Genomic DNA, 27331 nt, shown 5'->3' with positions numbered 1-27331 from the left:
GTGCAATCAACCGGGTTGATTAGTTTATTCTGGCACCAGATAACGAATCTTTTCCACTTGTCAAAGTAACAGTGCCTTGTATTTGGTTTCCTGGACTCTTTTAGAATGTCCATACACCTCTGAGGTAATTTGAGATGTCCAAACTCTATGACTTCAGGAGCCATGCTGCTAGGTTCATAGAGTTGGGTTTCTGATGCACTGTTTGACCCTGTTGCTGGGACAGTAGGTTGTACCAGGCTGGGAGTCTGATGGGCTCGCACACCGCCATCCTGCGTAGGTGTGGAAACCAGGGTTGTCTCGCCCACATGGGAGCAACTAGGATGAGCGTCATCGATTCCTTGTTCATCTTGTACACCACCTTCCTGATGAGAGGAGTTGGTGGAAAAGCGTACGCAAACATCCCTGACCAGTTCATCCACAGGGCATTCCCTTGGGAGTCCGGTTGGGGGAACCTGGATGCAAATCCTGGGCATTGTTTGTTTTCGCTTGTGGCGAATAGGTCTATAGTGGGGAAACCCCACTGAGAGAAGAGATCTTCTACTACGTCTCTGTGAAGGACCCATTCGTGTTCCTCTGGGAGGGAGTCTCTGCTTAGAGCATCCGCTAGGGAATTGAGCTCCCCTGGAACATGTTGCGATGACAGGAAGATGTTCCGTCTGAGTGCCCATATCCATATTTTCTGGGCAAGCTTGGACAGATTTGGCGAACGAGTCCCCCCTTGCTTGTTCAGATAGAACATGGCTGTCGTGCTGTCCGTCCTGATCTGCACCGACAAGTTCAGTAGGTGGGGCTCGAACGCCTTTAGCGCTCGGAATACTGCCAGAAGCTCTAGCAGATTGATGTGGTTCTTGGCTACTGAGTGAGACCAGAGACCCTGAGCTGTGTGGTGGAGATGGTGAGCTCCCCACCCAGACAGGCATGCATCTGTAGTCACCACTGCTTGTAATTCGGGATCGTAAAAGGGTTTCCCCTTTGCGAGATTCTCTCTTGTCCACCAGTGTAGGCTCTGTACTAGTGTTGGCGAAACGACCACTAGATCGTCCCACTGACCACTTGCCTGAGACCACTGTTTCGCCAACCATTCCTGCATGGGACGCATGCGCAGACGCGCGTGGGGTCCAGGTAAATGCATGACGCCATCATGCCCAGTAATCGCATAGCTTTGCGTACTGTTATCTGTTGACCTGACTGATAATGCGGAATTTGCAGAAGTATATTCCGAATTCTTTCTTCCGAAGGGAAGGTCAATCCTTTCTGAGTATCTAGGATAGCTCCTAGAAACTGTTTTGAGGTGCTTGGCACCAGACTTGACTTTTTCTCGTTGATGGAGAAGCCTAATTCGTGGAGGAGGTCGATAGTCCTCTGAATGTTTGACCTGCAGATTCCTGGGGTTTCCCCCGTTATGAGCCAGTCGTCCAGATAAGGGTACACTGGGATTGCCTCCCTGCGTAGGTGTGCAGCTGCCACCGCCAGTACCTTGGTGAATACCCTTGGTGCTGAAGCTATCCCGAAGGGCAGTACCTTGAATTGGTAGTGGCGACTGTCCACCTTGAAGCGCAAGTATTTTCTGTGCGCCGGGAGCATGGAAATATGAAAATAGGCATCTTTCATATCCAAGGTTGCCATGTAATCCCCTTTTTTAGGAGTGGGATTACCTCTTGTAGCGTGGTCATACGGAATTTTTGGGGCTTGACATACTTGTTGGCAGGCCGTAAGTCCAAAACTGGGCGCATTGTTAAATCTTTCTTTGGCACAAGGAAGTAAGTTGAATAGATACCCTTGTTTACCTGGTGTCCCGGGACGAGTTCTATCGCGTCCTTTTCTAGCAGAATGGCGATCTCCTCGAGGAGGATCTTCTGATGTTGTAAAGAGTGGACTTTTTGTCTTGGAGGATGGTTTAGGGGACGTTGCAGTAGTTCTATACAGTACCCATTGGATACCGTTGACAGCACCCATCTGTCGGATGTTATCCCTTCCCATGCCTGGGTGAAGCTGGATATTCGTCCCCCTACTGGGGTTGCATGGGAAGGGACCCTGAACTGAGCGTCACTGCTTTGGTGGAGGCGTGCCTCCTCCTCTACTGGGGCTGCCTCTGCCTCTACCACGTCCTCTTCTACTAGCCCTACCATACCCCTGGGTAGACTGTTGTGAGTTGGTGTTCCACTGTGTACCCTGGGTGTGGGAGTAGCTATTTCCTCTATTGGAATTCTGGCCGCGGGGGGCGACGAAAATTGCCGTTCCCTCTTTGGTTAGGTGGTTTGGTAGTTAACTGGCCAAGGGATTTGAGGGTGTCGAATTCTTCCTTAGCGTTTTTTAGAGCGTCCTCGACTGCCTTCCCAAACAGGAGATCACTTTCCACTGGTTTGTCTAAGAGTGCAGCTTGTGTTTCTGCTTTGAATCCCGACTGCCTCAACCAAGCATGTCTTTTGATGACAGTCCCCTCTGCTATAAGTCTACCCGCATTGTCTGCGGCGTCCAGAGTTGCTTTTAAAGTGCAGCCTGAGACGTTTCTTCCTTCTGCACAAATGCGAGCTAGCTGGCTCTTAAGGGGTTCGGGAGCAGAAGTGGCTGCGAGGATTAAGTTCAAAACCCTCTGCATTGTCCACAAGGCCTTCTGGGGCCTGGGGCCTAAATACCTTCAACTCTCTCTTCCTAAATATCTTCCTTCACGAGCCCTTCGCTCATCCGTCTCCAACTCCCTCATGGTCAGCCGCTTCTCGAAGCAACGAGCTGGGGGTAGATCTCTCTCCGCAGCAGGGGCCTCCCTCTGGAACAGCCTTCCTGCCTCCCTGAAACTTGAGGAGAACCATCTCCGGTTCCGGAAGCACCTCAAAACCTTCCTCTTCGCTTCTGCCTTCTCTCTCCCTCTCCCCTGCTAAACCTGCTTAACTCCCCACTGAATTCTGCACTTAACCTGCATCTGGGCCACTCTCAGCGACCTCGGTCCAGGGCCCAGCCACTCTCCACTTGCACTGCCTCCCTTGGCCCCCCCTGCACCGTGGGACTGTCACTGTATCCCTACAGCCCCCTTCCCAGCACTTGCTCTGCACTTACCTTGCACTTGCCACCAGCTGGCCCTTTTTATTCATTATTTATTTTACGCTACTTACCTTGTACTGCACTTCCCCCCCACCTCCTCCCCTTGCACTTTCTCCTTTTTCCCCTTACCTCGGCACTTGCGCGATCTGAATGACACCTGGCCTAGTAGGATCGTTTGTCTGTCTTTCCCTCGTTCCCCCCCCCCCGCCTCGTCGCGCCTTGAAACACTTGTGTATAGGCGCGTTACAAATACCGTATCATATCATATTAGTGCTGCCACTTCTTCCCACTGATGACAGTTGTAGCTAGCCAACAGTGTGGTGGAATTCGCGATTCTGGCTTGGTAGGCTGCCGTGGAAGCTACTTTTCTGCCAAAACCATAACGTTTACTTTCTTTGTCGGGGGGAGCCTCAGAGGAAGATAATGGTGTACCAGCTCTTTTGCGGGTGTTGGTTACTACTAGAGAGTCTGGCTTAAGTTGACCTCTAATATATAGGGGGTCCGACTGGGCTGCTTTAAACAGCTTCTCCTCCCTCGGGTTCACAGGTCTTGTCAGGTTTGGGTTGACAAGGGATGGTGCTATTCTGCGTTGAATAGATTTCAGGATGGGAATGGTCTGGGCTACTGGCTTCCTTTCCCCTATTAGTTCTTCCGCAAAGTCCCTTTCTTCCTGGACACCTTGTGTGTCTATGTGGAAGTGGTTAGCTGCCCGAAAGAGCAGTTCATTCAGGAGGGGCTGATTATCTATTGGGGAATCAGACACTGGGGCTTCCCTTTCGACTGGTGAGTCCATTCGGAAAATATCTGGGCTATTTTCTGGCTCATCCTCGTCTTCGTCTTCCCCGTAATAATCTGATCCTGTGAGATCTTCTGGCGTGTCAATTTCCTGACCCTCTATAAGGGAAGAGTTTCCTTGGTCTGTAGGGAAGAGGTAAGAATAGGGTTGGACCTCAATGGGGTCTAAAGGCCTTAATGGTGTCTCGACCCGGGGTCTTTTATTTGAAGGGATAAAGCTAGGAGTTGTTCAGGGTGTCTTTCGAAGAAATTCGCCAAGGAAGACATCCTTGACATTACTCTGTCAATGTCCTCGCATGACCAGAGTTTGGAGCTTGGGGTGACCTTGCTGGGACTTTCTATGGACTGGCCCTGAGAAGACTTGGACGGGGAAGTCAGTTCTTTTGTTGTGGAGGATTGCAAGGGTTGTTTCCTTTGCTGTTTACCCCCTTCCCCGTGGGTGGAAGTGTGTTTACCATTTCCCTTATCTTTCGACGCCTGGCGTCGAGGATCGGAGGTGGAATCCCTGTCTTTCGAAGTAGCCTTCGAAACTGGGCCCTCTTTACTCCCAAGTGATGTACCCTTTTCCTGGGGTGCAGGCTGGGGATGGAAGTCGTGTTCGTCTCCGGACGATTGATCTTCCGTGATGTTAATGGTCGAGGCACTATGTGCAAGTGTGGAGGCTTGCCTGACGTCGTGCGGCGACCTCGACCGGGACCGCCCAGAGGACGTCCTTTCGGACCGCTCCTTCTGTGCCTCTTTCCGAGGTTTCGACGACGTCGAATCTCGGGTGGATTTTTTGTGTTTAGCGTGTGTATGTGTAACGCTTTTGTCGCCGGGGGACTTCCCCATAGTCGCCGGGACGGACGACCTTCCGAGGCCGGGGACGTGCGTTCGGCTGTCTTTCGACGCCTTGGTGCCCTCGCCGTCCGAAAGTTCGGCGTCGCTGCCGTCGCTGAAGGTACCCTCCGCCTCCATAGCTGCTAGCTTGGCGTGGTGGGCCCAACGCTTGGTGGAGCGGTCCTTAAGAGTTTTGGGCTTAAACCTACTACAGGCCCTGCAACCCGCCTCGGGGTGGTCTCTGGGTAGGCAAAGATTGCACGTAGCGTGCTTATCTCTACCCAAGGGTATTTTTTATTACACTTGGGGCAAAACTGAAAGGGCGTACCCTCCATACGCGCCTGTGGGCAGCGGGCAAGTGTGTGTAGGTAATAAGGTGTCTATATGATTATATATATATATATATCTATATAGCCGAGTGTGGAAGTGTACCACCCCCCACTCTCCCTACTTGTAGGGCCGAGGCCAGCGGCCCGAGCCGAGGCGGAAGCCTCAAGGCCCAATCCGTCGGTATTCGACGTTGATCTCCTCCCCGGTTCGGCGTCGAGATGTTGATCGACGAAGGTTGACAAAACGGGGCAAATTAGAATTATTTTTAGTGAAAATATGGCAAAGCCAGGGAACTCCGATGAAGTGCTTCCGACCAGAATGGCGGAAAAAAACAATCTGGGGATCCTAGACGCGTGAGGGATCATGGGTACAGTGGACGTCACACTAGGGATAGTATTACTGGCACGCCCTGTGTCGACGCCCATTTTCGACTTTCGAAAAACAAACTGTAATACTCCGCAGCTTCCACTAGATGTCGGCCTATGCACAGCATGTGATCTAAGATCTAAGCAGATTCCACAAGCCTCAGAAATAAATTATATATATATATATATATATATATATATATATATATATATATATACACATATACACACACACACACACACACACACACACATCTTGCTTCAGCTTGCGTTTCCGCAAGTGGTGGAGGAGCACTCCTTGGTCCCAAAAGAATTTACAGAATCAGGAAACCAAAAATGCAAAATTGTTCCACTTTATTTAAGTATCAAAAAGGAAAAATCCATAAAATCATTGCACATCCTCGTGGCAAGAAAAAGTTTTCACAAGCCACTCAACTTGTGGCTCTCCCAGGGTGGCTGGCGCATAGTAGATGGAGTCTACGTGTTTCACGGTCCACTGTCTGCTTGTTCACAACTAGTGACCCAAACACTGTAGGGGGTTAAAATACCCCATGTGACATGTGGACAGACATGGAGAGAGGACTATGCAATCTGTCAAAAAACTGTGTCGGCCATTTTGGAACGGGTCTGTTATATCATATGGGTTTGCCAAACCCAGGCTTCTAGCCCGTATTATGTATATATCTCGGCCCTCCTTTTGGGTAGCATGCCGTAAAGCTCATTTAGTGAAGGTACCAGTAATTTACATAAGGTCTGTGTGCCCCAGCATAGTGCTTGTCGTTGCCTCTTCATTGCGTGGTGGAGATCAAATGACCCTGTACGGATGATACTCTTTGGTAATTCCAATGGTGTTAGGAATAAAATGCTATTATGAATAATGAATTATATTTCATATTACTCGCAACGTAGCTAAAAAGTGCATAGTGCTATCAGCTTAGCCATAAGGTGCATAGTTCACATATTGCTTAGTCCAAAGGAGTATTGCAGATTACTCGTAGCATAGCTGTAAAGTGCATAATGTCAACAACATGGCCATAAAGTATGTACATATTTGCTAAGTCCAAATGGTCCTTCACAAAGCCTGCCATACTTAATATTAAAAGTTGGCGGTTATTAAGCTAAACCATCACCAAATGGCCTTCGGTTTATATAAACACATGGTACTCGTACCTTGGTCCAAAGTGCAATGTGTTAGCAGCAATTGGAAAAAAAGTGCTATTCGTCTGTCCCTCCAGAAAGTGCAAGTGTCTATAGTTCTACCAAGGACGGGTACCAATCTCTATATACAGATTAAAAGCATAAGAAGGTTTAAAATCTCAATATGAACGGCCACATGTTACATCCAATCAAAACCTTACAAATATTGTGAATTGGATCACCCAAACCCATCAATCCCAATAGTGAATTAAAATTACACAGTCTCTACTGTTAACCCGATATTGGAGAAGAGAGAAGGTGGGAAACAAAAGACCAACACGACAGACAAAATCTCCAAAAGGGCAAAAGGACTTATTACAACACAGGAAATCCTTTCTTCTCATACTGGATACAATCTACTCAGGAGAGCAAGTTTGCTTTCATATCGTGGTCCACATCAGTACTCCGGATACAATTATATCAGTCTCATTGCATCATAAAAATTCAAATATTAACCCGGGAACGTGTATAGTTCTTCATCTGTATTGTGCCCACTGGGTGTTTTGCTTTCAAAATCTAGGATGCAACAAGTTTTTTAGTCGAAGTTTCTTCTCTCTATTACCTCCTCTGGGATCAATCTCTATCTTATGTATCCCAAAGAAGTAAAAACTGTCCATTTAGCCTCATGGTGATCACTAAAATGTTTGGCCATGGGGTAATTCGGTTCTGGATGTTGAATGGCCCTCACGTGCTGTTGAATCCAAATTTTTAATTTACACTTAGTACTCCCGATGTACCATTTCTTACATGCACGTCAGTACATAAACTACAAAATATGATAAAATAAGCATTTTGGTTGTGCGCTGCATACTAGGCTGAGACTATTGCTTGATTGAAATACTTCAAGCAAACTCACTCACTCACTCTGTCCGATCACATTCACATACATAGCAAACCACAAAGCAACCACAACCAACACATAAAACTGTTAATGTCACATTGTTCTAGCCATCTCTGCCAACATGTGTCATTTGCATGTAATCCTAACTATATAGTCTCAAGCTATTCAATTAGCTGTTTTTGTGTACGTTTAGACTATCATCTGCTGAATTGCTGGACAACCTGAAGCGATGCAGTGCAAACCACTGACAACGGCAGTTGCAAATATAACATAAAATAAACAAAACGCAGTGTGCTGTGTTATGTCCAAGGACAGAGGTAACACTTACCTCTTTTGACGTGAGCTTCTTGCGTGGGTTTTCATCTTCTCCATATTGATGTTGCATTTTCCTTTTCTTGCCTTTCTGTGCACTCGCTGCAAAACAAAAATATCACAAGCACAGATGTCAGTCACTTCATATGAGCTCCAATTAAAAGGAAACAGTAAAACTCATTTAGGGTAGGGAAAATGCCTCTGCTGAAGTTCCTGCAATACCGAAAATTACCAGGTATTTGTAATGGTCCTTGAAAGTACAAGCTAGACGCTGTATGTACTGCTGTACTCTTAGTCCATGGTCTCCTTTCCTCCTTGTGTTTGGGGTGTCATCTCACATCAATGATACTGAACCCAGTATCAATTAAACTACTGTGCATTTACCTCACTCGCCTGCATGCCGACAGCCAATAATATTCAGTAAGTTTAAGATCCCATTTGAACTATTAGCACATGGAGATAGTTATTGACATCCTCTTGGCCAATCAGAACATTCATAGTGCAGTCAATAACTACTGGGAAGGACTGCATTCTGAACATTCTGTCTTCAAAGGTAAACAATGCAATTTCCACACAAGATGTTTTCAACAAGAGACTTCCTATCTAGGAGATTTTTTGGTTGCACCATTGTGTTTAAAACAGGGAGAAAGCTAAAACATGGCAAATTGAGTTCACTTTATTAAAGAGAAATCTATTTTACACGACACCCAATGCATGCTCATTTTAATCCCCCAATTTAAATGCTCAATTTATGATGACCTTAAACACTACAAAATATTATAAGTAACTCTCCATTGTGACTAACCTACTCTTAAGTCCTTAGTCCCCTTTGCTCCATACTGCATTAGTGTCCCTTCCAAGGGACGGAACCTTTTTCACCAGAAAAAACCTTCCGTGCGGGGGTTCGACCAGGGAGCATGCGTTGCCCTGACTTCGCCCTCCGGCGCCACACCCCAGACCCCATTGACGTGTCGACAATAGATTTACCATTGCCTAATGACACCAGTATTATTATGGGGAGGTTGGTGGGACGTATGGAGGAAAGGGGACTAGGGTCTAAGAGTATGTTAGTCACTACGCAGAGTAACTTATAATTACTCCTACGTCTGTCCCCTTTCCTCCATACTGGATGGGTGAGTACAACTGAATGTAGCCCCAGGGTGTAGAGGAGACCCTCCTTAAGCAAATAGGTTCCTGAGAACCGCCTGTCTGAAAGCTGCATCAGACCTAGAGCCAGCATCCAAACAATGCTTGCAAAAAGCCGAGGGAGTGGCCCAAGTGGCTGTCCTGCTTATGACTTGCCAAGGGACATGGCGCTGGAATGCGATGGTCGTTGCCTTGGCCCTGACTGCGTGGGTGTGCATTTTGGCCGGAAGCTGCTTGGGCTGGCACTTGTACGCTTCCTTGATGGCCGAGGCCATCCAGCGAGATATGGAGGCCTGATAGCCTGGTCGTGAGCCTCCGAAAGTGACAAACCGGGCGGCCGATTTGCAGAAGGCCTTGGTCATGTCCAAGTAAAATTTCAGGGCACGGCCGACCTCCAGGCCGTGCAGCACCCTCTGTGCTCCGTCCTTGGGATCGGGAAAGAACATAGGAAGGACTATTTCCTTGTTCAAGTGGAAAGCAGACGGCACCTTGGGCATAAAGGCCGGGTGTGTCCGCAGGACTACTTTGTTCCTGTGAAAGGTAGTATATGGTTCCGAGGCGACCAGCGCCTGTATTTCTCTGACTCTACGAGCCGAGGGGAGGCCGACTAGCAAGGCCATCTTGATGGTGACCAGCCTGATGTCCGCGGATGCCATTGGCTCAAACAGTTTGTGCGTTAGAGCGCCCAAGACTATGTTGAGGTCCCACACAGGGTGCAGCCTCTTGACGGGTGGGTAGAGCCTAGCGAGCCCAGTCAAATGTTTGATGATAGGATTGGAGGAGTAGAAGATCCCCTGCTCAGAGTTCCTGTAAGCCCCTATGGCTGCGAGGTATGTACAGCAGGTGTCAGCCTAAACACCAGAGAGGGCGAGGTGCGCCGAGAAGGAGAGCACGTCGCCCAAAGAACATGCCAGGGGATCGATTTCCTTTGAGTCTGCCCAGTGGCAGAATCTGGTCCATTTACTCTTATACTGTGCCCTGGTAGTCTTGCTCCTTGCGCCCTGTATGATTTCTAGATTAGCCTGTGAGAGGCTGAGGTGCTGCAGCGTTACCTGCTCAAGTACCACTCTGTGAGGGCTAGTTTCTGTGGGGCGGGGTGGATGACCCTGCCCCCCTGTTGCACCAGACGATGTGCTGGGCCTGTCGGTAGGTGAATCTGAGGCACCTCAGAGGCTGAGCTGCTCCATAAACCATGACCTGGCTGGTCACCATGGAGCTTTTAGAATGATGTTGAGTTGGCGAGACTCCTTGATCTTGCAAACCACTCTGAATCAGTGGAGTGGGCAAGAAGGCGTAAGCCTTCATGCCATTCCACTGAAGCCAAAATGCATCGCCCAGGGAGCCAGGGCCCGGTCCCTGCCAGGAGGCGAACTGAGGGGACTTCTTGTTGTGCCAGGTGGCAAAGAGATTCACCTGGGGACGACACCACCTGTTGAAAATCTCCTGAATGATGAGGTTGTTTAGCTGCCACTCGTAACTGTCCGCTCCCAACCTGCTGAGCCCGTCTGCCTCCAGGTTGGCATCCCCTGAGGTGGACTGCCGTGAGGTATGCAGTTTTCCAGGGCCCACTCCCACATGCCGATTGCCAGTCTGAGGAGGGAATCTGGTGCCTCCCTGCTTGTTGACGTAGTACATGCTGGTCGAATGTGTTAGGCAAAGTTTGTAGGCAGTACCCTTTGGGACCACTACACAGAACTAACACTACAGGCGTAAGCAAAACCAACCTTTGGTATAAGTTTGTACTACACCGTTTTGTGGTAGTGTTGCTAAGTAGCCAGGCTCATCTCAAGAGGGGAATGTGAGCTGTAAGGATGTTACAAGGTCTATAATTACAAGTATTCAAACAAACTCTTACACTCAACGTGTCTTAGTAAAACACTTATTAATTTATTTCACAGTCAGTTATAAAACATTCACTAGAAGGAGGCAATCTATATCACACAAAAATATACTTCAATCCTTCACACTGTCAGGTTCTGAGGCATTTAAACTACTTTGCAAAATGGCATTCAGAGCATTTGAAGTAGGAGCAAAAAGGCATAGGTTAATAAAAAGGTCATACCAGCGGCTCCACCGAAACCCCCGACGGGCTAAGCGGACGTCTCCTTGGCAACCAACCCAGCCATTGCAGATAGGCACCATCCTGCGCAGGCTCCCTACCGTGCAGCTTCTCTCTGCTCACTGGAGAGGACGCTTGCTTACTGCAGACAGGTCCTGGACCGACTGCTTCAGCTCCCTTACCAGATGACTTCGCACCATTGCGAGATTTATAATGTAAGCCCCCCCCCCCCCCCCCATCTAGATCGAGGGTTTGTCTATACATATATTTATACATACATCTCGCTGAGACACCATGTAGAATTGCCCTCCCTCCGTCAGTAACAGAATATATCTGTTTTTTCTTTTCCCCAGCACCTAGATATTTTCTATACGTGGCGATTCTGCACGAACTTTAAAGAATACTGTATCCCCAACAGCATTACTGAACTTGTGTAGATTCTTCGTCCATCTTTCACGTCCGAGTTCCGCTCCGTGAACAGAGATCCGGTTCCTCCACAGGTAGGAACCGATAAGCCGCCATTTACAGCACCTTGAATATTCTCTAAAAACAGCCTCTTCTTTCCCAACCTAGACTAAAACCTGTGTTTCACCTTAGTGAGAGTCTGGTTGAGCATTTGGGTTTAAACTGCCCTTTTCAAACTGACCTGATGCACTACTTTTAATTCTACAGGCAGCTGTACTCATCACCTGCCGGGGTTTCTATCATGGGCCAAGTCACATACCCCAGGAACCACCAGTATTAGCCTAACGGAGAGACTCCTGCAGCCTCTGTCAAAAATACGTGTAGATATCAGCAAGGCCATACCATAGGAAGTCTGATTCCGAAACTAAGACTACACCTTCCAATACCCCTGTTTGAATTTCAGGGTGAGTATAGGAGGTGAACATCTTTCTGTAAATGAATTTTGTAGCATATGTCTAGACCTTTCTACAAGGAAAAAGTAATTACAGTCGTATCCTTCATGCACTACTGATACCTCCTTGTATCTGTATTTTCTCTCTGCCCCCCCTCCCCCCTTCGTTTAGGAGACTGCGGTCCTTTTTGCCCCGAGGAAGGCTGAACTTTCATGCCGCCAATTCCGGCCAGCCGAAATGTGCTACAGCGCTTCACCTAACAAGATCATTTCTCTTTTCCTTCTTTGTTTAATAGATTGTGGTTTACTACTTTAGGAAGCTTTATTATTAATACTTTGCAACACAGGCAAACATGTTGGCAGATTTGGCAAGTTAACAAAACCAGATATGATCAGATCCTGATCATACACACACTACTTTTATATCCACATATGCAACCAGTTAGATGAATTAATTGTAACCAATGAGGGATATTGTTGGTGCATATCAGTGGTGGATAAAAATACATAACCATCTTTGAACCTCTTTATATTGTTTTCATCACCAAAAAATTATTTCATGTGATTTTCTTAATGTTTTGTTTAACCACGTTTTTATTTCTCATTAACCTCTATTTACTTTAATTTTTTGCATACTTATTAATCTTTGAAATAATTTTTATGTTGGTAATACATTTATATAATCTTGAAGACACACCTGTATATTTCTCCTTTTCCTTTTTGATGACTCTTTTTGAGCATTGGTACTGGTCGTTTCTAAACCTTTATGACAAACACCTCCAAATAATTTGTGTCTATATGTGGATTTCCTTTCTTCTGTTTGAAGAATAAAAAGGAGATTACAGTTATTCTTAAAAAGTGCAAATAGTTTGCATTCCCCAGGAGTCAATTCAATGCAATAGGTTAGGCCAAGTCAATGGGATAAAGTATTGTATAGGATAAAGCAGTTCTGGTAGTTAAACGGAAAAGTCATTGCCAAGGTCTCAGAAGTAGTTTGTAAAAGAAAGATTCACATGTTGGGTTACAATATGACTAGGCCTGCAAGTTGCCAAAGTTTCAAGCACTTTCGCAGTGAGAGGCAAGTTCTCTCAGTCGGGTTTTCACAGTACCTTACAATGAAGAAAAAGATGCAGCTGAAGACTTCTGTTCCTGCAGATCTCGCTGTTCCTGAGCCTCAGTCGTGGCGACAAGAGTGAGGACGTCAGGGGGCTCCTGTGCTGCACTGGTACTTGTCGAAAAGCTGGCAAAGGGCAATTCTTCAATTCCGGTAGCTGTAGTCAAGCTGTAGTTTGAAAAAACCACCAGATCCGAGATTGGTATCCAGGTAGCTTAGTGTTGAGTTGATTGATCCCAACAACTGAAAAAGGGAGGAGTCGTCCTTGAGGGCTTCTTGGTCGAGATGAACTTGGTGATTCAGACCCGCAGCAGGGCTTCACCGGGCAAACCAACGGTCCAGGAGTTGCAGCAGCCGTCATCTTCCAGCTCGTCTTTGGTTCTTTCGTTCCAGTGGTCGACTCTGCCTTCCAAGCCAAAATACTTGCCTTTTATCCAATTTCCTCCATTTCATTCCAGCCTGGCTGCCACTCACCCAGCAGGGTGGCTGTCCTTGCCGGACAGTCAGCCAGCCAATAACGCCAGAGTGCATTTGGGTCTCCTAGGAAACTAAGCACAGGGAGTTTCGGGCACCTCCCTCACTTCCAGCCCACCCCAGACACTCAGGCGCCAGAGGCGGTCTTCAGTCCTGAAGCCCGCCAAAAGCATAGGAACAAATGGACCAAACCTGGTTTGCCGTGCAGAGAAACTCTAGAAGGCCTTTTCCAAAAAGAAATGGCGAAAAAGAAGACCGGGACCTGTTTTTACAGAGGGAGCTCAGACGCCATCTTGAAAAACATGGCTCCCGCAATTTAATGCTACTGTTCACGGTCGGGAAAAATCATGGTAGTTGTAAAACCACTGCCACCAGCCATTTCGATAGGAAAGGGTAGCATTTGACTGCTACATGAGTTTCTAGGCATAGGGGATACTAAGTAACCCCTCCAGTACTCTTATAAGATAGGGTTTACTGGGTTTAGGAATTTGGAAAGACTATTAAAGTCAATTTCACTTTACTTTGGGAAACAGTCGTTTTTCCCAGAAAAGGCATTTAAACCTTGGGAAAGCCTGAAAAGGTTTCCCTGTGCCTCTGCACTGAGGGTGCTGGGGGACACAAATTAAAAGATGATGCCTATGGAGTAGGTTAGACTCCATAACCAAGAAACAAACACAGAAATCAATTAGAATTAAAAGTTCAAAGTCCCAAAGTTTAGCAAAAGAGCTTGAGGGCTCTTCGGTGGGAGGAATTGGCACATTTAAGAACTCTCCCCAACACACACCACTGTAGTAAAAACAAAACCACTGCCACCAGCCATTCAGAGAGGAAAGGGTAACATAAAAATGTTGCATGAGAAGTTAGATAAATGGGGACACTAGGTAACACATCCAGCACCCTATTGTAAGATAGTGTGTGCTGGGTCTAGAAAGCTACAAGTAAGAAAAGTCAATTTCACTTTACTGCTCTGGGAAACAGTAGTTTATCCCAGAGAAGGTATTTAAACCTTGGGTAAATCTAAGAGACATGCCTGTGTGTCTCAATGTAAAAGATGATGCCTATGAGTTTGTCAGACTCCACAACCAAAATGAACAGTTCAGAAATCATAATAAAATACGAGAGTGGGGAAACGGGTCTCTCTCCAGGTTAAATAAATCAAGTCCTCAAAATCCAGCAAAGTTGATGGGTGTCTCAAAGCTAGAGGGCATTGGCACATTTCTGAGAATTCTCTAACATTACCCAACAGTAGTCCACCCAAGAAAATGTAGTTCAACATTAAAAAAAGTCCAAGGGATTTTTCAGTGGCACTGCATAAAAGATGTGTCACAATGCAAAAAGCAGATGCCTATTAAGCTTACAAGACTCCATTAAACAGTAATAAACAAAAAAGTAAAAAATAAAAAAAACACGAGTGAGGAAAAAGCCACACTCGGGAGTTAAAATGAAAAAGCCCTGAGTCCAGCAAAAGAGCTGGCGGTCTCTACCGTTAAAGGGAATTGGCACAGAAATGAACATACTCCCCAACATGGATTGCCTTGAAGAGTCTGCTAGAGTTCTTATTTAACATAGAATTGTAAAATACACTTCTGAAAAGTAGCATTGGTTCAACTATCTATTCCCGTATTAGTAATAGTGTAAATGTTATGTACAAATAGGTTATACTGACCTTGAATAGCTGCTGCTCTTATAAACTAACACTGGCTTGTGCAATCCCTGAATTTCTCTAAAGCACTTCTAAAATAGTTCAGTGTGTATACCTAGCCTTCAGCAGCTTTAGGTCTCTAGGTAATAATACAAGTGTAGTTACTCCCTCTGAACTGTGTTAAAAAAGAAAAGTAACAATGGTGTCCAATTGTATCCATTATTGAAAGAAGGTGGTTGCACATGTTGCAGGATAACAGTGTTGGTCTGAGTGATTTTGTAACTGAAGAACACCAGTATATTCTGACCAAGTACAGTATATTCTGACCAAGTATGCCAAGACACATCTTGGGGAAGTATTATAACATCTCATATGAACACCAATGTATTTCCTTTCCTTGCCATTGACAGCTATTGTCTTTTATTCTATGTAAAAGGTCTTTTGAACTACAATAATGAAATAAATAAAACAATTATAAAAACCAACTCAACACTTATGGGTTACAACCCAAAGTATAACCTTATTTAGATCACATCAGCTGTCAAGGTGAGTTAAACCTACAACACATCTTTAGGAAAGATGTTCATCTTTATGAGAAATCTTCCTGACCTTTGTCACCCCCAGAACCTTTTTCTTGGATGTGGTAATGGTTTTACTTTGTCCCCATCTTGTTCCCCCTCTGACGTAGTCTCCCACTCTTTATGGGTGACCTCTTTATGTCTACCCATACTGTATGATTGGAGTTTCCTATAACTTTAGACTGCCCAAGGTACCATGGCAGCACACAACATTTTAAATGCAGTGGCTTTCTTTTAATTATCTTATTATTTCTTGGGTGAACTACTGCTTGTTAGGTAAGATTTTCACAGTAATGATAAATCTTCCTGACCTGTGTCAACCCCAGAGCTTTTTGCTTTTACTGGTGGATTATTTGTCCTACCTCCGAGTGGGAATCTTTTTCCACACTCACAGAATGTGTGCCTCTTTATGGGTGTAATTTTTAAGACGCTCCATAGAGCAACCATGTCCTCCTGGCAATAGGCAAGCCAACCTTTGGTGTAAGTCTGTGTTAGGGAGAATTCTCAAATGTGCTAATTCCCTTCACCTTAGAGACCCCCAGCAACTTTGCTGGATTTTGGGGACTTGCCTTTTTACCTGGAGAGAGAGAGTGACCCTTTTTCCCCACTCTGTTTTTTTATGTGTTTTTTTTCTTTGGTTATGGAGTTTAACCATCTCCATAGGTATAATGTTCTTATTTGTGTCACACAGCACCCTCAGTGGAGTGGCACAGTGAAACCTTTTCAGGCTTTCCAATGGTTTAAATACCATCTCTGGGATAAACTACTGTTTCCCCAGAGTAAGTAAAGTGAAATTGACTTTACGCGTCTTTTAAATTCCTAGACCTAGCACACCCTATCTTACAACAGAGAGCTAAAGGGGTTAATTCGTATGCCCTGTGTCTAGATACTCATGTAGCAGTAAAATGCTACCCTTTCCTCTCAGAATGGCTGGTGGCAGTGGTTTTACAACTACCATGATTTTTCCCCGACTGCAAATTATTCGTAGCTCAGGTAATGTTAGATCGCACAAGCCATGTTTTTCAAGATGGAGTCTGAGCCGGTTTTGTTTAAACAGGTCCCGGTGTTTTTTCACCATTTCTTTGTGGAAAGGTACTTCTAGAGGTTTGCTCTGCGTGCCAAACCAGGTTTGGTCCCATTGTTCGCTTTGCCTTTGGCAGGATTCACAAGTGAAGCCCACTTCTGGCTCCAGGGTGTCTGGGGTAGGCAGGAAGTGAGGTGGTGCCCAAAACTCCTGGAGCTTAGTCTCCTAGGAGACCCAAATGCACTCTGTGGCGATTGGCCAGACGACTGTCCGGTAAGGACAGCCACCCTGCTGGGTGGCTGACAGCTGGCCTGGAATGAATGGGAGAGAACTTAATTAAAGGTAAGTCTCTGGCGTCTGAGTGTCTGGGGTGGGCAGGAAGAGACCCAAATGCACTCGGGCGTGATTGGCTGGCTGTCTGTCCGGCAAGGACACCAACCCTGCTGGGTGAGTGGCAGCAAGGAGGGAATGAAAGGGAGGAAACTGTTCAGAAGGCGAGTCTCTTGGCTTGGAAGGCAGAGTCGACCACTGGACGAAGGAACCGAAGAAGAACTTCAAGTGGACACCTGCTGCAACTCCTGGACCATTGGTTTGCCCGGTGACGCCCTGATGCTGTGCTGAAACTCCAAATCCGTATCGACAGAGAAGCCCCTGCAAGGACAACTTCTCCCTTTGAGTTGGTGGGACCAATCAACTCCAAAGTAAGCCACCTGGACATCCATCTTGGAGCTGGTTAAATTTCCAGAGTTGCTGCTAGAAACTGTATAGCCACAGAGAGGAACACCAGATTGTGTGCGTTGCTTTTAAGCTGGCCAAGAGCTCCAGGAAGAGCCTCCAGACTCCCAGGAAGCAGGACTGACCGAGCCTGAGTCCCAACAGAGTGTGGGACTCCAGAACCAAGGAAGGTCCATCTCGACAGCCAGGAACCGCCATGTTGCTATTTGCGGTAGAAGCGAGGAGCTGAAACACTGAACAGCCACTGATTTGATGATAGCCGGTTGAGAGCATTGACCATCCCATTGCAGTGCAGGAGTCCTCCAGAAGTCCTCCCTCTTGTCCCCACGACAGACCCAGGAACAGTGAGATCTGTATAGCTGCACAGGAACAGAAGCCATCTGCTGCATCTTTCCTTCATTTTATAGGTACTGTACAAAGTCTGAGAGAACTTACCTATTGCTGTAGAGTTGCTTGCATCTTCTATTACTCACAAGTCTAACAGCTAGTGGCCTTTTTGAGTCTTCTTTTTTTCAAAGACTTCTAAAACATTGTGCAAAGACTTTCTACTTACCTATCAGAAGTGCTTCATCCTATATAAGACGTTTGCCCATTGACTTTAGCTTAGCCTATTGTATTGTATGACTGTTCTTGGAGGTCCAAAAGTATTTGCCTGCTTAAGAATATTTGTGGTGTCATGTTGTTCTATTCTAAATGCAAACAGTAAGATATTAATGTCCCCAGCACCATAGCTATTGAAGTCACCCGAGGGTGTAGGTTGTGTCTGTGGGCCATCCCAAAAGGGTCTTTACTGATTTAGAAACTAAGTGTACAGTATTGAGTTATATTTGTGTGTTACCATTATATTGCTCCCTTCTGAATAAGGCTTATTCTAACTGAGTGAGAAATTAATAATTGTTTATTCAAGAATCCCTGAGTGTAAGAGTTTATTTGAATACTTGTCACTGTGAATCTCTAACTCTGTAACAGCTCACATTGACCCCTCTTGAGATAAGCCTGGCTGCTCAACACGCTACCAAAACTGTGTAGTACAAGCTTATACCAAAGGTTAGGTTTCCTATACCTGTAGTCCGAGAGGTTTGTTCCCAGAGGGTATTGCATACAAACTTTGCCTAACATATTTTGCACCCTACTAAAGAAGGCTTCTTCAAAAGGACTATTAAATTGTTTAATTAAGAAAGCTTGAGTATAAGTGTTATTTGGATACTTGTCACTGTGAAGGTCTATGTTACAACCCTACAGTTCACTCTACCAACTTGTGTAGTACATGCTTATACCAACGGTTAACTATTGCCAAGAGGACAAGGCTGGTTTAGTCTCCCACAGGGTTACTGCATCCATTCTTGCCTAACAATATTACAAGCTACTAGTCATTTGTCAGTGTTATATGGCCATAAATACATTTTTTTATAACTGTTTAAGTGTTTTCCTTGACTTTTCACTATATGTACTCACTGAGGACACCTTACGTGATCATCACCTCATGAGACTTAGCCTTGACCTTGCCATCTTGAACTGGTTTGGCTACAGCTCCCAGAGTTGTTACGGCCACTGAACTAGGTTGGCCTACTATACATCTGTCCACCAGGCCAGAGTATAACAAATTGTTCTATGAAGTTACCACCCAAGGACATCGCCTGCTGAAGTTTGAGTTAGAAGTTGTGAAAAGCAGAATTTTCATACGACCCGCTATGGGTAGTAAAAAATATAAAAAAGGATAAAAAAATCCAGCAAAGTCATTGTGGAGTAAAACCTTGTCTGCCAGAGATTTGCAATACAGTTTGTGAAGCTCTGTTTGTACCTATTGTGCTTGAGGCGTGTCTACAGCACAGTCACTGCTACAACAATATGGATAAACTAAAGTATTGGATGTAGAGACAGGAAAATCACATCACAAAAGCATCGATATCAATGGGAATTATCAGGAGGGTATTCAGAGTTCAAGACTACCTTGGGTTTGCAGCTTTTCCGACTCCTCCGGTTTATGTTCAGTTTTTGAAAATACTTTTTCACTCAGTCCTTTCGGAATTCTATGACAAAACAAACAATATACAATCAACCTCTTTACATGCATAAAAACTGTATAAAATATATGTTACCACATACAGGAAAAAAATAAAAATAAAATAGGTGTTAGTAATGTACCATTAGTAAAAAAATCTAAACATAAATTTTCTTTTAAAATGCTGCTAGAATATATGAAATCAGAAACACCACCCAATGGCAACTAACATTCCACGTGAGAGGCAATTAGGTAAATGCAGTGATCTTTATGTTAATTACTCCCAAACATTGTGCATAATTGTAAAAGTACTGTAGATTGGCAAGAGGATGCGAGAGGGGCTGGAGCAAAGCGTTCCAAGCTGGTCATCAAAAGGACCATCCTCATGGGGGGAGCTGTGGGTGGTGGTGGTGGAGGGGGGCAGGGGGGGGTCTAGGGGATATGGAATTCACTCTTCCTAGAGCATTAACAGCAGGGCGTAAAGCAAATTAACTGTGGCCAGGATTATATAGATTAATTTCAAACAAAAGGTCTGTTGTGTTTGCACTGACTATGTTCTTTGACCGCTTAGGTTTGTGATGTGCTACTTCAGGAAACAAAAGCATGATGTGTGAGACACAGCAATTTATTGTAGTACAGCAAAACATCAGAAATATGAAGGCCTAGAGCATCACTGGGAGAACCCTAAATGTAAAAAAAAAAAAAAAAATCAACTTCATCCTGTTTCTACAGTAGTCTCTAGGGGAAGTAAGTCTAACAGCAAACCTAACAACTGACAAATGTATAAGGTCTACATAGCCAGTTTCCTTGGTGATGTGCATCCATCCCACAACCAAACTCCATTTGTGATTTTCAAGGAAGCGTTCAGAGTGCAATATCTGCAATATATTGCCCTGTGCTTCTCAAACGGCAGACAGAGCACTTGGACGTTTCTCTTCCCTGCATCCACATAAGTCCCAAGTGCATCATTGTATAGTACTTTAAAAGGTTATTTAAAATAGAACAATGTGACAGTCGTCTTACACAGTAGTGTTAGGGAGTTTTTTCTAAAGTCCACTAAGAGCGCCACTTGCTAGTGGATGTCTGTACCACTCAAGGTTTTGGCATGCCTAAAAGAGCAGCCAGGATTATTTTAGGAGGCAAAATGTAGGCTGTAGGTTAGTTAGTACAAATACCTTAGTGCATACATAGGCCCAAAGGAACACATCCACACTTAGAAGTTATATGAAAAAAAATGATTATTCTACATATACACAAGGCAAAGATAAATCTTCAATAAGGTAAGTACTATTACATTACTAGCAACCACATTAAAAAAAAACAATGCAATTATTCAGGTGAGTAAAGCATAAAGTAAAAACATATAGAATGGCCTTCTGCAATTCACAGTTAAGTAAAACCACTGGTAAAGCACACTCTGAATATTTCGTTTCAGGATAACCATGAATGGACATGACCAACAATAGCAGGAAAGGACTTTCCAGAACTTGTAATACCATTCAAACGGCATAAGGCTTTTAGCAGTCCATCCCCATTTAGTAATTAGTTCATCAGAATCCGACTGGGAGGAAAGAACAAGCAGGCACAATTGCAGAAATCAGAGATCAGAGATCCAGCAGGATTCTTCTGTTAGAAGTGTTAGGTAAGATTTTCATATTTATGATAGATCTTGCAGACATGCGTCAAACCCAGAACTTTTTCAATTGACTTGGCAATGATTTTACCTTGTTCCCAAGTGAGTGGGAATCCGTTTCCCCTCTCACCTAGACTTTTACTGGGTGACCTGTATACGTCTCTCCACAGTTTATGATTGGAGATATTGTTTCCTACAACTTTGGACTGACTAACATACTATGGCAGCATACAGCATTTTAAATGCAGTGGCTTCCTGTTAGGGAGAATTCACAGAAATATGCCAATTCCCTTCTACCTTAGAGACCCTCCGCCCAGCTCTTTTGATGGACGTTAGGACTTTTTATCTCTAGCCTGGAGAGAGCGAGCCCTTTTTCTCACCCTCATGTATATGTATTGTGATTTGGACTCGGTTTCTTTTGACTTTGGAGTCTGACAAACTCCATAGGCATCATCTTTACATTGTGACACACAGCACCTTCAGTGCAGTGGCACAGGGAAGTCTTAGATTTCCCAAAGGTTTAAATACCTTCTCTTGGTGAAACTACCGTTTCCAAGAGAAGTGAAGAGAAGAACGCGTTACTTCTTACCTTGTAACGTTCTTTCGATGGGATGTTCCTCCAACGTATTCCATCTTTGATAATTAGTCTCCAGCTTGCTGGCCTCGGAAATTATTTCTCAGTAGAGGGCGCTGCGCGTCGATGTCCCCCGAGTCGATGTCCCTTGACAGCCACCGTATCGGCGCCAACGTCACCATGCCCATAAATAGCCATGCGCGGCGACCGTTGCTCAGTTCCGTTTTGTAGCATAAGATAAGTCATGTCTGAATTGGTTATTGACCTTGAAGGAGCGTAAGCTGCAACCACAAGGGAAGTATTACTGCGGGGATGGATGGAGGGGCGATAAGGAATACGTCGGAGGAACATCCCATCGAAAGAACGTTACAAGGTAAGAAGTAACTTGTTCTTCGAAGGGATTGTGCCCTCCGACGTATTACTCATCTTTGATAGACTCCCATAGCAGTGGCATGTAATTGGAGGTGGGAGTAATAATGTCATGTATGCCTTTTAGGAATGAACCAAATGTAATACGGCTTTGCCAAATCTGGTCTCTCGACTAGTGGAGGAATCCAGGTTGTAAAATCTTGTGAATGTATGTTCGGACGACCATGTGGCAGCCGCACATGTGTCTCGGACCGGTACCCCTCTTTGGAGGGCCGAAGAAGCTGTGATACCCCTGGTTGAATGAGCCCTAAGATTTTGGGGTGGCTCTTTCCCTGCCAGTTTGTAACATTCCAGAAGGGCCAAAATGATCCACCTGGAAATGGTCTGTTTTGTTATGGGTAGTCCCAATTTGTGACCCGAGTATACTACAAACAGTTGGTCTGCTTGCTTAATCCTAACCAGTCTGCTGTTGTAAAAGCTTAGAGCTCGCCTTGGGTCCAGCCTATGTAGCCTTTCTTCCTCTTTCCCCGGATGGGGAGGAGGGTAGAACAAAGGGAAGGTCATTTTCTGAGTGATGTGAAATTCAGAAGCCACCTTTGGGAGGTAATTAGGCTTCACCTGTAGGACAACTTTGTCCTTATGGAAAATTGTATGGAGGTTTTTTTACAAGAAAGAGCTTGTAATTCGCTCACCCTCTTAGCAGATGTTAGTGCTACCAATAGGACAGTTTTAAGAGTAAGAAATCTCGGCGAACAAGAATGGACTGATTCGAAGGGAGTACCCATTAGGAAATTTAAGACTAAATTTAAGTCCCATAAGGGAACTTGGAATGGTCTTGGAGGATAAACATTAGTTAATCCCTTGAGAAAATGTATTACTAGGGGTAGTTTGAAATACAATGGTTCCTCCGCAGTGCGCTTGAAGATTGATAGCGCTGCCGAGATAGCCGTTTACACTGCCAACTTGAAGGCCTGAGTTTGCCAAGTAGAGTAGAAACGATAACACCATTGGTGTACCACATGAAAAAGGGTCGATATTCTCTTCTCTACACCAGCTGCAAAATTTGTTCCAACAGCAGCGGTATAAAGACTTTGTTGCTGGCCTTCTGGCCGAAAGCAACACCTCCATGACGTCATCAGGGAGGTCCCAATCCTTGTACCTCACCCTTTCAGAAGCCAAGCGTGAAGGTTGAGGGTTCTGATGTCTGGATGGAGAACCTGACCTCCCTTCTGCGAGAGAAGATTCTCTTTGAGTGGAAGACAGATTGGAGGACATATGGACATATCTAGAAGGTCCGGGTACCACGTTCTCCTGGCCCAGTCCGGGGCAATTAGGATCATGGTTTTCTGGAATCTTCCCAACCTCCTGATCATTTGAGGAATAACAGGGACTGGTGAAAACACGTAAAGGAGTGGGAACTCCCAGTCCACTACGAACGCGTCCCCTAGAGCTCCTCTCGGGGGAAATTCCCTTGAACAGAACAGATCGCACTTCCTGTTGGTGCTGGTGGCAAACAGATCCACCTGAGGGGTTCCCCAAAGGGCGAAGGACTTCCTGAGCTAGCTCCCATTCATGGGCGACTGCTCTGCCTGCTCAGAGCGTCCGCTGTCAGGTTCTTCTCGCCGGCTAGGTGGACTGCCGATAGAGAGATTCCTTCCTGAATTGCCCAAAAACAGAGCAGCATTGCCTCTCTGCACAGTGGCAGTGACCCTACGCCGCCTCTTTTGTTGAGGTAGTTCATGGACACCGTGCTGTCCGTCATTATCAGGACATGTCTCCCCTGTACTGATGGCAGGAAAGCTTTCAGCGCTAGTCTGATCGCTCTCAGCTCTAATAGGTTGATGTGTAGTCTGGAGACCAACGACCGCTGATGGTCAAGTCGTTGGCATGGGCTCCACACCCCGTGAGTGAGGCGTCTGACTACTGTTATCTCCGACCATGGTTGCCAAAACAGTTCTCCTTTCAAGATGTTCTCTGGATAGGCCCACCATTGAAGGTCGCGGGCTACCTTGTCCGGAATCCGGAGGAGATCTGTCATTCTCCGAGAATTGCGACCACTGAGTTCTCCGTGCCCACGGAAGGGATCTCATTCTCAGGCGAGCCTCTGGCACAAGGAAGATGCAGGATGCCATGAGGCCTAGCAACCTCAAAAAGTCCAAGGCAGGGAGACGTTGGGCATTTTGAAACTGGTTAACCATCTGTAGAATATCTTGAGCCCTCACCTCTGGTGGCAAGGCTTTTCCCAGGGAAGTGTCCAGGACCGCTCTAATGAATTGGAGTCTCTGCGATTGTATCATCTGTGACTTCTTTAAACTGAGGGCGAAGCTCAGTTTGTGAAGGGAGTACCAGGCCTTGTTCCTCTCCGCTACAGGTACCGGTTCTATGGCACCTTTCTCTAGCAGGTCTACAATTTCCTGCAAGAGGAGCGGATCTGGAACTTTTAGAGAGATGTGCCCCGGTGGATGACTCTGAGGGATGTGTAGAAAGGGTAGGCAGTAACCCTGGGCAACTGTCTCCAATGCCCAAGCATCTGACGTAATAGCCTGCCATTCCGTCAGATGGTGATTTAACCTGCCCCCTACAGGTGTCTTGTGTGGAAAGACCTCAGAGTGGTTTGGGGGCGGCTGATGCAGATGCCGAGGGTAAACAGGCACCTGCTGTGGCTTTAGTACTTTTGACCCGTCCACCTCGGGTGGATCCTCTTTGCCTCTTTGAGCCGGCTGTCCTCTGCCTTTCCTGAATGCGGAATAATAGCGAAAGGAATTTCCTCTCCCAGGGGTTCCTGAGGGGCGAAAAGGAGTTTGGCGGATTGCAGCTGCTAAAGATTTTGCTGCTGCTTTAGATGTTTGCAACTTTTCCAGACTGTCATCAGCCTTTTTACCGAATAAAGAAGAGCTGTCAAAGGGCATATTCAAAAGTCTGGCCTGTACATCTGGAGCAAAGCCAGACTTTCGCAACCATGCATGCCTGCGGATTGTAGTACTTGCCGCCATGTCCCTGCTGATACTGTCAGCGGAATCGATGCCAGTTTGAAGAGAGTCACACATGGCATCGTTGCCATCTTTAATAAGGAAGGCTTCCCTTTCCTCTCCTTCCAGTATGCAGTCAGCCGCTGATGAAGCACACTCCCACAGTGTGTGGCTGAACCTGGCGAGCGTACAGGTGGCATTGGTGGACTTCAACGCCATACTACAAGCAGAAAAGACTTTTTGCCATAGAATCGTACCTTTTGTCATCTCCATCCTGTGGGACAGTAGGGTAAGCGGATCTGCTGCTTGATGAAGTTGCCGCTTGAACCACCAGGCTCTCTGGAGTCAGGTGTTTTGATAAATATTCAGAGTCAGCCGCAGCTACCCTATACTTGGCTGACAATCTTTTATTGACTGCAGGGATAACCTCGGGAGTTTCCCAATTTGATTAAATCTTCCTTTGCAAGGCTGCATGGAAGGGGACCACAGGATCCTCCTGTGGACCTTTGTCTAGCATGTCTGTAAGGTCATCCTGTTGAAAAACAGGTGAAGGCGCAGACCAACCCATGAATTCAATATTCCTTGCCATCAGGGTTCTATAGGGTGTTTCGGCATGTTCCCTTGGGTCTGGTTTGACAAATTCCACTTCTGGGGGAGTGTCCAGCCCACTTGCCTCATGTAATGATTCTTGTAGGTCTTTCAACCTTCTTTCCTCAGAGGTAAAATCCTCTGAAACAGGTGGTGTGGTCCTCTGCAACCCAAAGGGTCTTTCCTGGTCAGAATCCTCCCCTTCATAGATTGAAGATAATCCGGGCTACTCTGACCTCAGAAATGGTGTAAAACCCATTTCTAAGGCAGAAGGAGCCAAACTCGTCATTATTGGGCGAGAAAATGTCGATGTCGTCGACGATGTGATAGGCTTCGAAGGCGCCGAGAAAGGCGTCGAGAAAACTGGAAGAGGCCTCGAAGAACTCGAGAGGATCAGGATCCTACTCGAGGATGTTGACGATGTTCTCGGCGTCGTGCCGGAGGCTCTTGGTATAACCTTTGGCTGTGAAGTAGCGTGGTTTTCTCTTTTATCGGCGTCGACGATGGCATCGATTCGATCGACCGATGCGAAGATCCCTTCGACAACGGTGTCGATGGCACCGATCCATGCGAAGGGATCTTCGACGACAGCGTCAAGATGGTGCCTTCTTACCCGATGGCCCATGGCGCTCTCGGGTGGACTCTTTCGCCGGGTGCAACGACTCGCAGCGTTTCGATTTTTTGGGTTTTTCACCCAGGGTATCACCCTCAGCTGTCTTCGAGGGGGTCGAGGCTGCTTTCTCGAAGATGCTTAGCATTTTCTTCCTGAATTCCTCCCACACAGCCTGAGAGCTGTGTTTTGTGGGGCAGGAGACCCTTTCTGGTGAAACAGAAGATGAGGAAGGGGATCTTCGACGTCTCCTCTTTGAGTGTCTAGATCTCGACGAGTGGTGGGAGCTACTTCGAGACCTAGAATGGGAATGCTTTCGACAGTGAGGAGACGAATGCCTCGGCCGAAGAAACTTTCGAGGATGTTTTGACTGACTTTCCTCTCTCGAGCTTCCCCTTGCGCTCCTTCAAGGCTTTCGCCGTCATGGACATGCAGTCCTCACACTCCGAACAATGGTGCTCGACTCCCAAGCACCACAAGCAGATCCTGTGAGGATCCGTTATCGACATTCTTTCCGCAGTCTCGACATTTTTTGAAGCCGGACCGCAGAGTCGTCGGTTCGGATGACGAAGCCATCGAGAACGAGCTGATTTTATCGAGTAAATATAAGAGGTTTTATCTGACTGAACTGAGCAACGATATTCCGAGGCCCCACGAAGCGCGGAAAAACAGAACTGAGCAACGGACCGCACGCAGCTATTTATGGGCATGGTGACGTTGGCGCTGATACGGTGGCTGTCGAGGGACATCGACTCGGCGCCCCTTCAACTGAGAAAAAATTTCCAAAGCCAGCAAGCTGGAGACGAATTATCAAAGGTAAGGAATACATCGGAGGACACAATCCCTTCGAAATTGACTTTACTTACATTTTTTAACTTTCTAGACCCACCACACACTATCTTACAGTAGGGTGCTGGAGGGGTTACCTAGTATCCCCTTTGTCTAGCTTCTCATGTAACATGGTTATGTTACCCTTTCCACAATTAATGGTTGGTGGCAGTAGTTTTCTTTTAACTACCATTGGGAGTTTTTACCGTTGGCTACTTTCGCAGCTGCAGTAAATCACCAAATGGGTGCCCATTCTGTCAAAAATGCCCGGTCCTTTCGCAATATCTTGTTGGAAAGGTCCTTCTTGAGATTTACTCTGTGCGACAAACAAGGTTTGGTCCCTTCATCGTTTTGTCTTTGGTGGGATTCACGAGTGAAGCTCGCCTCTGGCTCAAGTATGTCTGGCAGGGGCAAGAAGTTAGGGAGGTGCCC

General features: G+C 46.1%; 1 protein-coding gene across 1 annotated transcript in view; it reads right to left on the bottom strand.

Annotated features, from left to right (window-relative positions):
• The window catches only part of GNL2 (G protein nucleolar 2), a 448358-nt gene that overhangs the window by 49053 nt on the left and 371974 nt on the right, over positions 1–27331 (bottom strand). The window contains exons 14-15 of the mRNA XM_069622651.1: positions 19277–19356; positions 7715–7800 (exon numbers count right to left, since the gene is read on the bottom strand). Of these exons, the coding sequence (XP_069478752.1) occupies positions 7715–7800; positions 19277–19356 (166 nt within the window). The remainder of the gene's footprint in view (positions 1–7714; positions 7801–19276; positions 19357–27331) is intronic.

This window comes from Ambystoma mexicanum, chromosome 11 (assembly GCF_040938575.1).
Source record: "Ambystoma mexicanum isolate Mex_15411 chromosome 11, UKY_AmexF1_1, whole genome shotgun sequence".
NCBI lineage: Eukaryota > Metazoa > Chordata > Amphibia > Caudata > Ambystomatidae > Ambystoma > Ambystoma mexicanum.
This window is presented reverse-complemented; position numbering and strand designations above follow the sequence as displayed.